The sequence below is a fragment of the Sesamum indicum genome, linkage group LG7 (assembly GCF_026168435.1).
Source record: "Sesamum indicum cultivar Baizhima isolate 11 linkage group LG7, ASM2616843v1, whole genome shotgun sequence".
Lineage (NCBI taxonomy): Eukaryota > Viridiplantae > Streptophyta > Magnoliopsida > Lamiales > Pedaliaceae > Sesamum > Sesamum indicum.
The window spans coordinates 14,969,954-14,986,107 of record NC_142663.1 but is presented as its reverse complement, the minus strand read 5'-3'; the positions used below and the strand labels follow the sequence as shown (position 1 = coordinate 14,986,107).

Below are 16,154 nucleotides of genomic sequence, written 5' to 3'. Positions count from 1 at the left end.
TCAATAATTAAACTCTTTTGTTACACACTCTTATCAACAAAAGGTTTTTCCTCAAATCAAATTTAATTGAATTAAATCAATTACAAAATAAATGTGATACACTTGTCATGTAATTAATTATTTTTTTTAATTATATACTAACATAACATAATAAGTATATTTATTGTAATTGTCATATAATTAATTTATGTCCAACTAAACCCACTCGGGATTAGGATTTTCTCATGAATCAACTATAAATACACCACACACGCACACATTCCTCATTCCCATTTCTATTACGACCTTTACTCCCTCAAAAATTTGCATTGTCTGAATAATGGGTGGAAGTGGAACAGCTGGAAACTCCCCCTGCGCTTCATGCAAGTTGCTCAGGCGGCGCTGCGCCAAAGACTGCGTGTTTGCTCCTCATTTCCCCTCCGATCACCCTCACAAGTTTGCCATTGTTCACAAGGTTTTTGGTGCAAGCAACATTAGCAAAATGTTGCAGGTAAACCTCTCTCTCTCTCAAATCTTCTGATGTTGTAATAAAAATATCAGGCCATCGGCCGGTGTTTAGATTCAGTCAGACAGACTGACGATTTGCCCGCTTTTTCTTGTATTGTATATGCATATCGTAGTGCCGGAGTTGGAGGTTGTTGTGATGTGTTAATAAGTTGTTTAAATTACTGGGTTTTTTTTTTTTTTTAATAATATATGCCCAAACAATTTCCTTTTCGTTTTTTTTTTTTTTGGGACACGGGTTGGTGAGGCTCATTTTACACTGCATCAATTTCAATTTTTAGATTATTAAATTATTAAAATAGAAAAATTTATCTGATATATCATTTCAATTTTTTGGATAATTATATATACACCCACAAAAAACATTAACACAAAACCCCCCTTCCACATACACTCTTAATAACATCAACATCATAAGATAAATTATTAATATTTTTTTATTGTTAGAGATGATTTATGTAATTGAATAAAAATAAAAATAATTTATATAAATATATCATATGGCATGAATATAAATAAAATTATACCTAAATAAATTTATTTAGTGGAAATGGATCCATCAAGAAAAAACAGGGTTATTGTTACTACCACCGAGTTTGGATTTTGGACCCCAGTACAAGTGAGGAGTTCAAATTATCCAAGAGAGCCAATTTTGTGAAGTATTATAAATGAAATTTATTTATTCCAATTAAATTGATCGAATTAAATTAATTATAGAGCAAATATAATATATTTGTATATAACTGACCACTCTTTATGTACTGTATATTAACCACTCGAGAAGTATATTAAACTTCCCATATATAAAATTCAATTTGAATAAAAATATTTTTTATTATAAACAATGTGTGAACATGATGGATGAATGTCAACAGCTATAGCTCCTATAGGGTCCATCCATTTAGACAAATGATGCATGAGCTGAGCGGATCTTAGTTGGTTTTCCGACATTACACCCTAAATCCCACCTCGTCCTAATCAAACGCCTCAACTAATTAATCTCACCATGCAAGAACCGTTTTTCTTTGTTTCTGTGATTATTAATTGTTATATAATTATATATATATTTATTAATGTACTAATACGTAATTTCACAACAAATTTCCATAACATATGGTAACTAATTACAGGAACTGCCGTTGCCTCAAAGAGCAGACGCAGTTAGCAGCCTAGTGTACGAGGCGACTGCTAGAGTGAGAGATCCGGTTTATGGCTGCACGGGAGCCATATCGTACCTCCAAAGCCAAGTCGCTCAGCTACAAATGCAGCTCGCTTTGGCTCAGGCAGAAATACTCTGCAATCAAATACGACAAGATCAACAGCTCTTGCCAAACACTTTGCAGTATCTTAACGAGACGGCCACCCAAAACAACCATATGCCTCAATTCCACAATTTTACCTCGTTTGATAACAAAAATGTCATTTGTTCCGACTCTTTCAAGAAAGATTCTGTGTACGGATGTGATTTGGTGTCTTAATTGATTGAAGAATCAATTAATGATGTTTTAATCATTATTGTCATATTGTTTTCTTATTAAATATGACTCGTAACTGGTAGGGATGAGTATTGAATCAGATCTAGTTGAGTTTGGATAGATTGAGTTATATCCTGATCAAATGAATACTTTATGATTGTTTTGATTCGATAAATTTTGATTTAAATAAGAAATTTTCTTTCATGTGGGATGGCAGTAGTGCAAGAAAGTGGTCAGTTCATGGACTAGCTAGTACATAAACAAGGACGAGTACTTGAATAATATGAAATTAACCAACAATTGTGGTTGCCTGTCGTTTAGTCTTTATTCATTCAATTTCTTGCACGACTGCAAGTCCATTAATAATCAGCTGGAAATTAATTGTGTCCAAAAGCAACTAAAATGCTGTACAGGTACAGACAACTTCACACACTTAATAAGGGATAATTACATCTGCGCTACAAATCATTTATATTTTTTAAATAATTACACATATACTCATCAGAAATATCAAAATCATGTACACAAATTATTTCTATTTTTCGAAAATTACACGCACAAAAAGTTTCTATGATTATACAAAAGACAAAAGTAGTTTTTGTTAGTATTAAAGAAATTAAATTGCTTCTTGTCAAAAGGTTACCTCACCTGATTAACAATTTGCTTTAGTGGATGTCACATTACGGGCAGAAAAACTTGAAGAAAAAGATAAATTAGATAATGGAAAGCGGGAAAATAAAGTTGAATTTAGAGGAAGCCAAAGATTAAAAAGTCGTGGAAATGTGGTAATAACAAGACAAATATAGTATCCCTTATATATATCAACCTCAATTCTTACATCATCTTTCTATTTTGTTTACTTTTAGACACTGCAGAATACATAATTCTTTTTCAGTCTAAAACGGAGAGATGATGCCAATTCAATCAATTTTTGTTATTTCTCAAGAACTGATACGACGTATAGAGGACTAAAATTGATAAGTTCATGATAAAACATAAATAAACTACTCGTACTGCGCCTTCAGTTTCCATGATTTGTACCTTAGGGTCATCACTCGTCTTTTGCACATACCTTGGCAGGATGTCGCGACTTTCAACCTTACTATATTGGCGGTGAATGCATTTTTCCTTCCCATATTTGACACCTGCAACACTAGAAAAGTTACTAGAGGAAGCCGTGAATCATATCTAATTCCTTTTTTTATATTTAAAGAACAGCGAAAACAATTCAGTCCGTTGTTGGAATATTTTGTAATATCACCGGGGGCCGTCCTCGTGTACATACACATGGACAACGTGAAAAGAGCATCCTGAAGGGCTGTATAAGGAAGTCAGATCAAACACAACCTATTTCCGACTATTTGGATCGAACAATGGTATCTTTGTCAACCCTGTGCTAGTATATGACAACCTCATCAACATCGTATATTCTACACCCTATGCTAGAATGATCATACAAGTTCATCTAACAGCAGCTTTTCGTGAAGAAAAAGTAAGGAATTGAAACAGTCGACACTTAAATACGAAAAAGAAAAGAAAAGGAGAATGAGGTTTATGCACCTTGAACTTGCAGTAGGAAGAAAGGAGACTCTTCAAGCTTCTGGCAAGCCCCATCAGGACTGCAGACTTGGATTGTGAATTTCAGGCTGGAAATGCCGGAAGCAACTTCTAGATCAGAGATGTAGAATGATTTTGCTGCTGCTACACCGAGATATTCCTGAAATCCTTCAAGCATTTCACTCTGATATACAGACGAAACACTCTTTAGCTTGTTGACATATATATTGTACTTAGAGAAAAGATCGACGTTGCTGTCTTTTAGTCGCCATGTAATCTTAACACTAAGGTTCTTGGACCCCTTAGGACCCGAAGTCCAACTGACGAATTGACCGTCAACGGTCCATGCTGTGGATGGTGGAAAGTTTATATTTTCTCCGGAAGTAGTAACCTTGATATCACCAAGAACTGCATAATATTCTGATGGAGCAGATGAAGGGGCGTAAGCAACAGCATGAGAATTTTTGGCCTTTGATCTGTAGCATACAGCCCGAATTTCTTTTAGTATGTGGCCGTGCATTTCGATGCTGCTTTCTTGCATGACCCATCCAGGTTCTGCCTCCAGCTTGGTTACTCGACGTGGCATTATCACTTGGGTAAAATGGCTTGAGAAATGGTTCCTGGCTAGCAAGGCGTTTCCTGAGGTGGCTAGGAAGAATGTCTTTTTCTCATTGGTTGTGGTAGAGGTTACAAGGGCAAGACCTAACAAAGAGTTCCCACTTGATTTAACCTGCATTGATTAATATCATGTGAAAAAATCGGAGGGAACGATCAACGAAAATTACTTCTTTGAATACTACTGTGGTCACCTTAGAAGATGCTATCTTAGCTATCTCTTTTTCACTAAGATAGTTGCAAAAGTTCCTTCTTTTCTAGTCCACGTAGTATCCGTGAAAATGTTGGGGAAATGAAATTTGTACGATTAAATTCCTTGGCAAGAGACTTACAGAATATGTAACGTGAAGTGGTGAATTCCCCAAAAGAAGCTCTCCAAGAAAGAGCCTTGCCGTGAATTCAGCATTGTCACCAAGCATCCCTCTAAATGTGACGTTCCCTCCTCCACTATAAGACGCTTCCTTGAAACTGTGATTAGCAAATGCACGTCATATTTCCAGGTATTGCGACAACATTTACATGGTATATATGTCAAGAACATAGTAATCTGCATATTGATAAGGCTTCGCATAAAACACAGTTATCTTTCTGACAGTGCAGGAAGGAAAAACTTAATCTATAAGCAGAAATTATCAATATGAGATATAGATAAAATGAACAAAATGTTTCTTCTTGATATCATTTTCTGTAGATATTATTACATATATGAACTTATCATATAATATGTAAGAATTCACATAATGACTAGCATGTTCAAGAAACAGAATACATACTTAACGGAGACTTGGATCGGCTGAGCAGTGTTGTCTCCAGGGTACTCAAGGAAAGGCTATATAACAAGGTCTATGAGTTAGGACAACAGAAAAAGGCAGTTTAAGTAAAAACTGACACTAATATATAGACATCCTTTCTAAGACAAAGGAAATATATAAAAGTAAATAAAACATCTATCTGGCACATGCTTGAAAGCTTTGGGAAGAAATGTTGTTCCAAGGAGTGTTGAACACTTGCTCTCCACCGACAGATATATGGTACCCATGACCCTGGGAGATCATAACATTACGCTTAAATTATTACAGATATAGGTGTGTAAATGCCTCAGAGAAAATAGACATGAAACATGTGTGCTACATACCTGATCGAAATTTGAGTAGAATGGAAGTACTTTGGGGTAGCTTTGCACATTTCCCCACGATTTCTCGACAAGTCCCCACCATCTGTTTATTTAATATCCATGTAGAGCAACGGGAAGTAAGAACTTATCAGGGATAGCTAAAATTAAGTGAGTCGATACAGTTCCATCACAACGGAGAGAAGTGATGATATGTCCAGCCACATATTTTTTAATAAATGTGTATCTTAATCAACCAGAAATTTAAAACATAGTTATAAGAAATATCGGATTACTATAGTCGCAAGTAATAAGATTAATTCAGTACAAGAAAGTGCGAGTGCGTTACCGGTTTTGAGCAGTTTGAAAGTCAGGGGGTTGATTAGTCTCATAAACCCATCCCGGCGCAAATAACGCTGCTGAAATGCCGTCTTTCTTTATCACATCAAGGGCAACATTTGTCTGAGCCAAAATAATAATAATGATTTTAAAGAAAATCAGAGTTCATGAACTAACGGAACTGCAAGAAACATTTCTAGTATGGCTAGAATTGAAGTTTTTGCAAGGGACAAGGCTAAAATGTGTAGAAACCTACAGTCCATTGTCCACCACCGTAAGTGCCCCTCCCAAAGACATCAATGCCCATGTAGACATCTAATTTTCTATCGCCGGCAACCTCAGCAGATTGCTTAGGATAACTTTCCTGTATCATGCAGATGATTTTTTTTATTGTTATTTTGTCGAGGAAAAAATGAGAGAGTTAAATCAGAATATACTTTGTGAAAATACAACAGAAGAAATACCTCCCATGAATAATTCACCAGTATGCCATCGCATCTGTCGAAGAAAGGCTTGTTTAGGTCATTTAACTGATTCTGCCAGTAAAGTTCACCATCAACGGTAACACTGTCGTACCTGAATCATCACATTTATATACAAAAATGTTCACTTATAAACAACCTAAAGACGAATTTACTCTGTTGAGTCACAGCATGTACCATATGACGATGGAACCAGGCAATGAAGAGTGCATAATCTGTGTTAAGTGGCTGACAAACTCTTCCAGAATTGGGATCTGTCCAGGATCCAAATCGACCTCCATATTAAGCTGTCACAAAAAAGGAAGGCCATAGCTAATTCCTTGATATCATATTTGTAGGGGAAAATTGTACCAAGATATATTTCATCAACTTATTGACCATATGCTGCCGAGAGAAATACACATGATTAGGTTCATCAGCACCAAATCACATTAGTCCATTAACTTGTAAAGCAAAAAACAACCTACAAACGGCGATTAGGCATCGAATTAGCATAAGCATACCAGCCAACCATCAAATCCTAGAGCAACAGCAAGCTCAGCCAATCGCTCGGCATACATTTGAGCAGAAGTCTTTGTGGATAGCAGTTTATCAGCTTGTTTTCTCCCTTCATCCCACTCCATGATAAATGTACCTAGTACCTTAAATTCGCAAGAATACAATCAGTTCCATGAACAATCACCAAGTGAAGAGCCAGTAATTTCATCATGAAGAAAAGGGGAAATTGCAGTGTTGGTCGCACAAGATAGAGGTTGTTGTACTTTTGGATAGGTACACTAAAAAATTGTAGCATTTTGGGATAAAAAGTGCTATAATATTTGATACTATAAGATCAAATGTGCCACAATGTTTAATCTAACGGGACAAAAAATGCTACAACTTTTTATACTATGGGATCAAATGTGGAAAACATGTGACCAAAAGTGCAATACTCTCTGTAGTGTGGGACCAAAAATGCAATTTTCCTTTGAAAGAACCCGGGTGTCAAAGATGATCATGCCACTTAAAGATCAATAACCACAAGAACATGATTTTAACTATGAGCAATCACCAAAAAAAGAAAGGCCAAAAACTCAAATTCCAAAAGCAAATAGTCCCTGTTAACATGATACCTTAACACCATGTGTGTGAGCAGTATTAGTCCAGCACGGCGGAGGCAGCGTCACCAAATTATGCGAAAAGTAAACAAAAATATCGATCAAATACCAATGCCAAATCGCGTACGCATCAGCGTTCGTCCCGCCTTGCACAAATCTGTCATCCGTGTACCCTCCCGCCATGTCATGGCACACCAGAACCCGCGGCCGCTGCGGCATCGCCTCCGCGCCGCCCCCTCCAGCCGGAAGCTTCACACCAGCCTGGTTGAACGGGAAGTGAAACGATTTGAAGTAGGCGCGCGAATCCAGTTCTTCTAGCGTCTTCAGCGGGTAAGATATAGGAACTGCGGGCGCCAAAGGGTCGAACGGCGGCGGAGGGTTGGCGGCCGCGGAGTCTGTTCCATTTGTTCGTGTCATTGCCGAGTCGCAGAGGTCGTCGATAGGTCCGCGGTGGTGGGCTTTTATACCGGCCAAGCGGTCCACTGGAAACATGGAAGGTGGAAGAATCCATGGCCACGAGAGTTGACTCGATTTCTGCAATGAGATTGTTGGTTGGTTCTTTGGATTTTCCGCAGCGAATTGGCGGCAGGATTAAGACAAATCTGACAGTAGTTGTTTTATGAGTTGGATTATGTGAATTGCATGGAGGGAAATGCTGTCTGCATGACATGATTTAGTGCTGATTATGACTCGATTGTTAGAATATTCATGTAAAACTAGGAAACTCTGACTATTTGTATTATCTGAACTTAGGTAAGTCTTTGACAAATTATTTGAAAATCTTGAGATTATATCACACAATTCTGATTATTTTCTGACTCATGATTTTAGTGTTTAATGTTGGGAAAATTCTTAATGACATTCCGTTATTATAGAAAAGACATATCCTTCCGAAATTGGATTTTAGTTTCCAAAATTTTAATTTGAATTGAATTGGGCTAAATTGAAATAGTTAAACAGTAAATATATCATACCTATACCTATTACATAATTATTAATTATAGAAAGGAATTCTTTTTTCGTACCAATTGTTTAATATCTAAATTTATCTTTTAATTTCACCAATCCTTTTAATAAAATTTCACTATAATAATAATATTAATAATTTTTAATAACCCACATTCATGGAGAAAAAATTATATTCTGACCTCAGTTTATGTTTTGTTTCATTTTGTCTTCCTATATAGCATGCTGCGGAGGCTAACAGTTTCGAGTAAAATGACATAATAAATAAGTGTTATAATAGGTACAAAACTTGATTGAATTTTCAAGTAGAATTAATATTAGCAACCTTTGCTTTGCTTTGTCCTCACCTCGAGCTATGCTCATTGATCTTTGTAAGTTGTGTTATTATTCTAGACTATACCTAAAATCACAAAATATTTATTGGTTTAATTTTCAAATGTGAAATGTAATTGTGTTTGATTGATAATCAAACAGAAAGTAAAACTATATTTATATATCAAGTACAAGTTTAAAAATACATTTGGGACAATAATCACATTACCTTGAGAAACCATTCATTTTTCAAGTAAATGTCTCACTGTTTCATTGTTCTCTCAACCAATTTAAATTTCACTAATCACATCATGTCAGAAAAGTAATATAACTACAACTGCAACTTAATTTAACTAAAATATTTGCATTTTCTTGGAGAGAAAAAGCAAATTCAAAGCCTTGGCTCGATGTGTGATATCTAAGCAGCTTTACCTTCAGAAGTTCCAGGAGAACTATTGGCTTCGAGTCCGAGCCCGTCGCGAAATAAGCTTGATCTCAACCCCATTATGATTGTGTTCCAGTTGTTGGCACATGAAACACCATCCACTTCAGTACCATATTTAAGTAGGATCGTGCTCTGTTGTATATACGATGGTATCAACATTTCACTTCCTAACATCAACGCCATGTAGGCTCAAACCCCCACTTGGGTTGGTAAGGAATTCTTGTACATCCAGACCTTCGAATAGCTTACTCAATATTCCTTCCCCACAGTCAGCGTCTCAAAGTAGATCTTCTGTTCCAGTTAATTTTGCAAATTCACTTTCATCAATCCTTCCTTTTTTCAGCTTCTTCAGCAAGCGATACTCCCGGTCTAGCTCATCTGCATCTTCTGTTGATTGAGCTGCACGTCTTTGTCGGGCTGTTTTCTTCCTCATGACCGTGTTCGAAGCATTTGAACCTGCTTTAGGCTTCTGCTGCTTTTGCTCTTTTTCAGCTTGTTTTGCTTCCAGGTTTTTCTTTCTTTGTTTCTCTCTAGATTTATCCCTGGATTAATTTTCAGACACCATAAGCAGAGGCCACATTCAACTATAAAATTTTCACATACTATGTTGTATCGAGTAACCTAAGTTGTTTGCATATGTGCTAAATGTTATATGGAATCCAACAAAAAAGAAGCTTGTCAATGCAGCAATTATAACTCAAATCATTAATTATGCACAAGGAGAAAAATAGTCGAACAACAAATTCCCATTCTCATGGTAACAATATTAACCGTCCAGCAAACTCATAATTCTGAATGTAGGAATGCAGTCAAGTAAAGAATTTAAATGAGTCGACAATATTAAGAAAGCATCCTTACTTGTACTTGATATCCTCCAGGTTTATATCTTCAACTGGAACAAAACCTTCCGTAGAAAGAGAGTGGTTCTTTACTTCAGGCATAGAAGGGAGCTGCAACAAACCATATCCCATGCCCAACTTACCGATTTCAAGTTCTTTCCACCTGCCCATAAAACAGAGCATCAGAACCAAAGTAATCAACAAATGACCATTTGAATCAGGGCATAAAAAATTTCTACAACCTGAAGATAAAAGAACAGTGATGTTCTTTATAAGCACGAACAAATGATACAAAAGCCTTGAGCCCTTTTTCCATAATGTCACGATCTTTTTTTGCAGCAGAACGTATCTAGAACAATGTTATCTCAGAGATTAGATCAACAGATAAGTAGTAGTAATGAATATTTCGGAGTACATATCTCAATTCCTAAATAGGTCAAAGTACACAAAGCATCACAGAAAATTGCATAATGCCAAAGGTAAACTTGAGGATCAAAAGAGATTAAGAGGATGAAGAAACAACTAGCACAGTCCTCGTTCCCGAGCACATAATCAAACTAGCAAGTAGCTGTATTTTGACACACAGGTCATCTATTTAGCAAGAGAAAACAGGATTGTTATTAATGAATTATAAGCATTATAAGAACGAATCTTTACATTTGTTTGTAAAATCGAATAACATCATAAGGACACATGCTTTACTAAAGGTTGGCAAGCCAGGAGACATCTGAAGGTTGAGATAGAAATTGGGGCATTTATTCCTAACAGTACAGCCCATTTATGTGTTGCATGAAAACATGCAATATCCAGCTATTTGAGAAAACAATTTGAAGTATAATAGTTGTTAAAAGGTAAGGTTTTTTACCTGAGGAATAAAATCAGGAGCGTCATCAGAGCATTTTCGCTCCTCAAGTGGAACTCTCCTTATTCTAAGGAACTCTATATATGCTTCCTCCTGTTTAGTTGAAAGATTATACAGAATACTATTAATAATGTGTTGCAATTGTAAAATCAAAAAATCCAAACAACAAGATTAGACCATTCTGACCAAACCTTTGGCAACAGGAAGACAATGGCACTTCCTTGTCGTCCCATCCTAGCAGTTCGGCCAACTCTGTGTATGAACACATTTGGGTCCTGTGGGGGGTCATACTGCAGGCAGAATGACAATCAACTCCAAACAGTTAAGTAGCTTTAATCAATCTAGTTAATAGATCAATTACGGAAAAGTCAAAGATGCTTCATTCAGCAAGGTGAAGTATAAAGGGATAAAGAACTAACATATCTCCCGATATTTTAATGATGGTCATGATATTATATTTTGACTTTGGGTGTGCATAGTTTGCAGATTCTTAAAGTCAAAACATAAAAAAAGAATATAACATCATTCAAAATGAGGTCCAACAGACCGCTGATCCTGCCTAAGTAATGAAAGCAATACATTTTAATTCAATCTTGTATCATGTCCATGTTGAACCTAGAAATGGTTTGTTCTGCTAATAGAGAACATTTGCACAAAAAAGTAAAGATCATATTTTAATATATGAAACTGATTTTTCCATCTTCAGTTACCTATTTTAGAAATTTTCCCCTACAAAATCATCCTGTTAATATTTTCCTTGAGTTGTTTCGCTAAAGAATCCACATACTATCTGTAACATTCAAGGAATCAAATATCCCAAACTCAGCTATCAACAATTTACTAATTAGAAAAAAAAACATCAAGTACATTTATAAAAGAGGACTGCAGCTATTGCAGGTAAACATCCATAAATTACACCTTTAAGCACAATAAACGTATGATTTCAGAAAATTAGTCTATCATATCCTCCATACCTTAGAATCAGATTAATAATTTCAAATGCAACCAATTTTGCCATACAGGTTTGATCATGTAGAATAGTCAAATGGAAGATCAGAAGTCAGAATTATAGTTGTTTACTAGCTAGAGGCTACCTGTATTATGCAGTCAACACCAGGAATGTCAAGCCCACGTGCTGCTACATCAGTGCAAAGAAGAACACCGCTTGAAAGATTTGTAAACGATGCTAACGCCTTCTCCCTTGCCGCCTGCATGCATGATATAAGTAATGAGAATACTCTAATCTTTAAACAGATGTGTAAGCCACCATTGACTACAATTACAAAATTACCTGTTTCATCTTTCCATGAAGTGAGATCAGAGAGAAACCCTTCAAAGCAGAAAGACGTGGAAGTACAGCTCCCCAGTAATCAACACAAGCACAAGTCATGAAATAGCTACACGAGAAAGGAGATTATAAGCATCCATAAGACGTTCTTGCAGCTAAACTAACTACGAAATATAGCAACTTCATACAAAAATCATTGAATCGGTGCAACTCACATTATCGTTTTCTGAGTCTTGCTTTTAATCAGGAGATCAATGAGCTGCAAAGGTTTCTTGTCAGCTTCACATTGAAGATACTGCAAAATCACCCACCAAAGAGCATATAAACATCAGTTTCTTTTATTAGACATCAATCAGGCTCTGAATCTGGCAATAAGTTCAAATCAAGATCGAGAACAGCAAACTGGAAGTGAGAGGAAGTCTAAATAGAAAAAGGAATACCTCAAGATGAAGCCCTGAAGGAGTTTTTGAAGAAGCAACTTGTTGTGAAGATGTTAAATCCTTTTGTCTCTTTACTTCAGCTCGGACTTCTACCCGCACAGGATTCCTTAATCCTGCCTTGGATAGCTCTTCAACTGCCTCAGTTTGAGTAGCTGAAAAGAGACCTGTTCTTCGAAGCTTCGGTAAGTGAGATATAATTGCACTAATCTGCTTCTGGAACCCCATATCTAGTAGTCTATCAGCTTCATCTAAAATCAATATCTGTATCACCAATTAACATCATTTTAAGCAAGCATTCCACATCTGATCGAATTGGCGAGCTTTTCATAGTGCAAACAAAGTAACAAACATTACTCAGCAAACAAGAAACAAGGGAAAGGAATGAGAACAGATGTAATCCTAATAATATGAATTTAGATGATACACAAAGTTTCAAGCACCAGAGTCTCATTGTTCCAGAAAACTGATCGGTACATATAACACGGATATATGGCCTACAAACTTCAGTTTATACAGATATTAATCACAGATTGGCCTTGAGCTTGGGATATACACATTAAAACATAAGATAATATATGAGTAATGCAACACCGCAGAGGCATAAAATCTATTATTTCCATAATGAAAGGGAGACAAAACAACCTCCAGGTTTCGGAAGTCTAATGCATCCATGCGCTCCATGATATCGCTCAATCTTCCAGGTGTTCCAATTAACAAATTAGCCCCTTCCTCTTCAATTTTCCTCACATCAGCCTTCACTTCAGCTCCCCCTACTAACAGCATCGACCTCACATTCGACAATGTCGAAATAAATGGCTCTGCAACCTTAAATATCTGCGACGACAACTCCCTTGTTGGAGAAATTATTACACCCATCACCTGTAAGCACAAGTAACAAGTAAGCCAAGGATTAAACACAACAGAGATTCCCCACAGACGGAAAAACAATTAGAAACTAAATGAATTTACGTTTTCACACTTCAAAACTGCATATGCATGGTACAAAACTACTCCCACCATACCAAGATGTCTGAATTAACAACTTTCAGCAAACTACTTCACGTTCTTAGATGAACAAAATTAGCAGAATAGCTACATAAACTGAAGCTTGGGTGTTCTAATTGAAATCAAAGACCTGGTGGGGTTGCGGCGGGACGGCGCGGCGGAGAATTTCGACGATTGGGATGACGAACGCTAGGGTTTTTCCAGAGCCGGTGGCGGCGTCGACTGCCACATCTTTGTAGCTGCAGAGCAAGGGTATGGTGGCGGCTTGAACAGGAGTGCAGAACTCGAACCCGGACCGAGTAAGTGCATCCAGAACCGGTTCGGAGATCGGCGGGTTCAGGTCGGAGAATCTCGTGTTAGTCAGGGCTTTGTTTGGGTTATTGTCCTCGGCCGCCATTGTTGCTGCACTCTGGTTGGCGTCGGCGAATTATTTCGTTTTGAAGGACCCTCACCAGGTTTCACAACTTACGTTAATTCACGGTGTGAACCACCAATTTAACTAAATTTCATTTTTGCCCCAATAAAGAAAATCTTTTAGAGTTTTGCACATTCAAAAAAATTCTTTATTGGGGTAAAAGATTTTGCACTCTGATTATTTTAGTATAGATTTTATTAATTATTTTGTTGAAATAAGTAAAAAACTAGAGCTATTTGTAAGGGAAATAAATTATATTTTTTAGTCTATTTGTTCACTGTTACTCTTAACACACCCTATATTGGGAGTATGTCGATACGGAAGCTTAAATAATACTTTTTTAACATTTTTTTGAATTATATTTTATTAATATATTGTCTCTAAAAGGAGTCCAAAAAATGGAGGAATTTGTTGTAAAAATTTGGAATTTATTAGTGTTTTTTGTTTACCACGGCCGTCACCACACTTTGTATTGGGACAAGTTGATACACGGAGCTTAAATAATACATCTTTACTATTCTAATTTTTTTTTAATTATGAACTTTATTTATTTATTTTTTTATAAAAATTGAAATTTTTGGTCTATTTTTTTGTTTATTATTATCGCCAGCACACCCCATGCTGGCACCATGATGATGTGCGTAATTTGAAAAATAAATATTTAACGTTACAAAATTTTATTATAAATTTTATTAATTTTATGATCCCCGGAAGAAGTAAGAATTAGAGCTCTTTGACCATTAGTCTATCTGTTCAATAATCCCATGTTGCGGGTATGTTGATGTGCGGAGTTTGAAAAAAATACATTTTTAAGAAAATTAATAGAAGTTTTTTGGTAAAATTATGAATTTTCTCATATGTTAGGGGCATCTTGATGTGCATAGCTTGAAAATGTATTTTTTAATGCTCTATTTTTCTTTTTGCATGTTAGATTTTATTAGTTTATTTTTTTTAAGTGGAGTTAAAAGAAATAAGAGTTTTCTTATTTTTTTAGTGTATTCATTTAATTGTTGATGTGCGGAGCTTGAAAAATGCATTTTTAACACTATAATTATTTGTATTATTGTCTCAAATAATTTATTTTCATTAAAATTTGAGTAAAAGAGAATAGAGGAACTAGTAGTAACAAATATGAATTTTGAGTTATAAATCTTGTTGGTTTATTTTCTTTAAGAGGAGAAAGTGGTAGAGGAATTTGTCGTAAAATTGGAGTTTCTTAGTCTATTTGTTCATCACTATTATCAGAACACAGATAAATAAGTATGTGTTAGAAATAGTACGTATACTTGGATTTATTTTTCAGATAATTTAAAATAAGTATTGTATATTTAATGTTGTATTTTGAGAAACAAAAATTATTGTTCATTGTCAAATCATGTCTTCTCTATATTTATGTATGTGTTTATATATATATATATATATATGTGTGTGAATTTATACTAAAACAGTTAAAAACACTCATATAAGGTGTTTTTGTATTATGACAAATATTGATATATTTTAACTCATTTCGGAGATGACTTAAAAATAAAAACAAACATAATGATGAAATTTTTAGTCTGTTTGTTCAGCATTACAATCAGCACACCTATGAGGTACTTTGACCTCCAATGCTTGTAAAATATACCTTTAATATTTTTAGTGTTTTACATTATATATTTTATTGCTTCTAAATGTTTGATGATAACATTATTAGACTTTTCCTTATGATAAAATATTATATTTAATTGCAACTAGGTCCACTTTATCACAAAAATTCAAGTATGAGATAATCGTCGCTATCAACGTCTCATTTTCAAGATGACCTAAGTTTAATTATTTAAAAAAAATAAAATAAAGCAATTTGTAGAAAGTAAAAAGGAAAGTTGCTTTTAGAATCTTGAGAGAATCAAACAATCTTATCAATCGGGCAGGTTGAAGTTCAATCCACAACTTGGTCACGAGCATCAACATTCATCCTTTTATCTCTTTACAAATATTTCAATAGAATTTAAATTACAGATAATTATTTATATAAGTTCAGATAAAATAAGATGAATAATCACACATTCAATAGGAATCTAATTTCGTTGCTTCGTATTTATTCATGAGACGTTAATTTTTTAAACCATTGAGCCACGATCGTGTCGCTCTACGGCAACTACTAGTTGGCAAATTAAATTGAGAATATAAAATAATAACGCAAAAATTATCAGGCCGCTCCTAATTTGAAAAAGGGGTTCATAATGTAATATCCAAAAGTATTAATGAAAATCTTAATATATGTGTTATCAAAATACGTTGTAAGATATGGAAAATATAACTATATATATACATAAAACACATATATTGAATAAAATAATTAAATAACTAATACGTTTGTATCTAACAAAGAATATCGTCACCTACTAATTAATCTATAC

The 16,154-nt window shown here is 35.2% G+C and overlaps 3 protein-coding genes across 4 annotated transcripts; 1 reads left to right on the top strand and 2 right to left on the bottom strand.

The window, feature by feature from the left end:
- The first annotated feature begins 288 nt into the window (after positions 1-288).
- Positions 289-2,069, top strand: LOC105167198 (LOB domain-containing protein 12-like). The gene is made up of 2 exons (XM_011086821.3): positions 289-490; positions 1,635-2,069. The coding sequence occupies exons 1-2, from the start codon at positions 320-322 to the stop codon at positions 1,980-1,982; spliced, it is 519 nt and encodes a 172-aa protein (XP_011085123.1). The 5' UTR covers positions 289-319; the 3' UTR covers positions 1,983-2,069.
- Positions 2,070-2,762: 693 nt separating this feature from the next.
- LOC105167017 (cytosolic endo-beta-N-acetylglucosaminidase 1-like) lies at positions 2,763-7,773 on the bottom strand. 2 transcript variants are annotated; one of them, XM_011086567.3, is made up of 12 exons: positions 7,196-7,773; positions 6,587-6,724; positions 6,261-6,370; positions 6,066-6,177; positions 5,858-5,965; positions 5,612-5,724; positions 5,287-5,368; positions 5,114-5,194; positions 4,925-4,980; positions 4,484-4,619; positions 3,540-4,266; positions 2,763-3,124 (listed from the first exon to the last, which is right to left on the bottom strand). In XM_011086567.3, exons 1-12 carry the CDS (start codon positions 7,670-7,672, stop codon positions 2,904-2,906), a joined length of 2,361 nt encoding a protein of 786 aa, XP_011084869.1. In that variant the 5' UTR covers positions 7,673-7,773; the 3' UTR covers positions 2,763-2,903. The 2 variants fall into 2 exon arrangements, with proteins under 2 accessions (XP_011084869.1, XP_088738470.1); XM_088882344.1 differs by lacking the exon at positions 2,763-3,124 and having other exon boundaries at positions 3,532-4,266; positions 7,196-7,772.
- Positions 7,774-8,683: 910 nt separating this feature from the next.
- On the bottom strand, positions 8,684-13,794 carry LOC105167016 (P-loop containing nucleoside triphosphate hydrolases superfamily protein). Its single transcript, XM_011086566.3, has 11 exons — positions 13,468-13,794; positions 12,975-13,211; positions 12,333-12,593; positions 12,108-12,187; positions 11,896-12,001; positions 11,699-11,812; positions 10,796-10,894; positions 10,608-10,697; positions 9,985-10,091; positions 9,762-9,905; positions 8,684-9,445 (listed from the first exon to the last, which is right to left on the bottom strand). Exons 1-11 carry the CDS (start codon positions 13,732-13,734, stop codon positions 9,181-9,183), a joined length of 1,770 nt encoding a protein of 589 aa, XP_011084868.2. The 5' UTR covers positions 13,735-13,794; the 3' UTR covers positions 8,684-9,180.
- Positions 13,795-16,154: the final 2,360 nt, after the last annotated feature.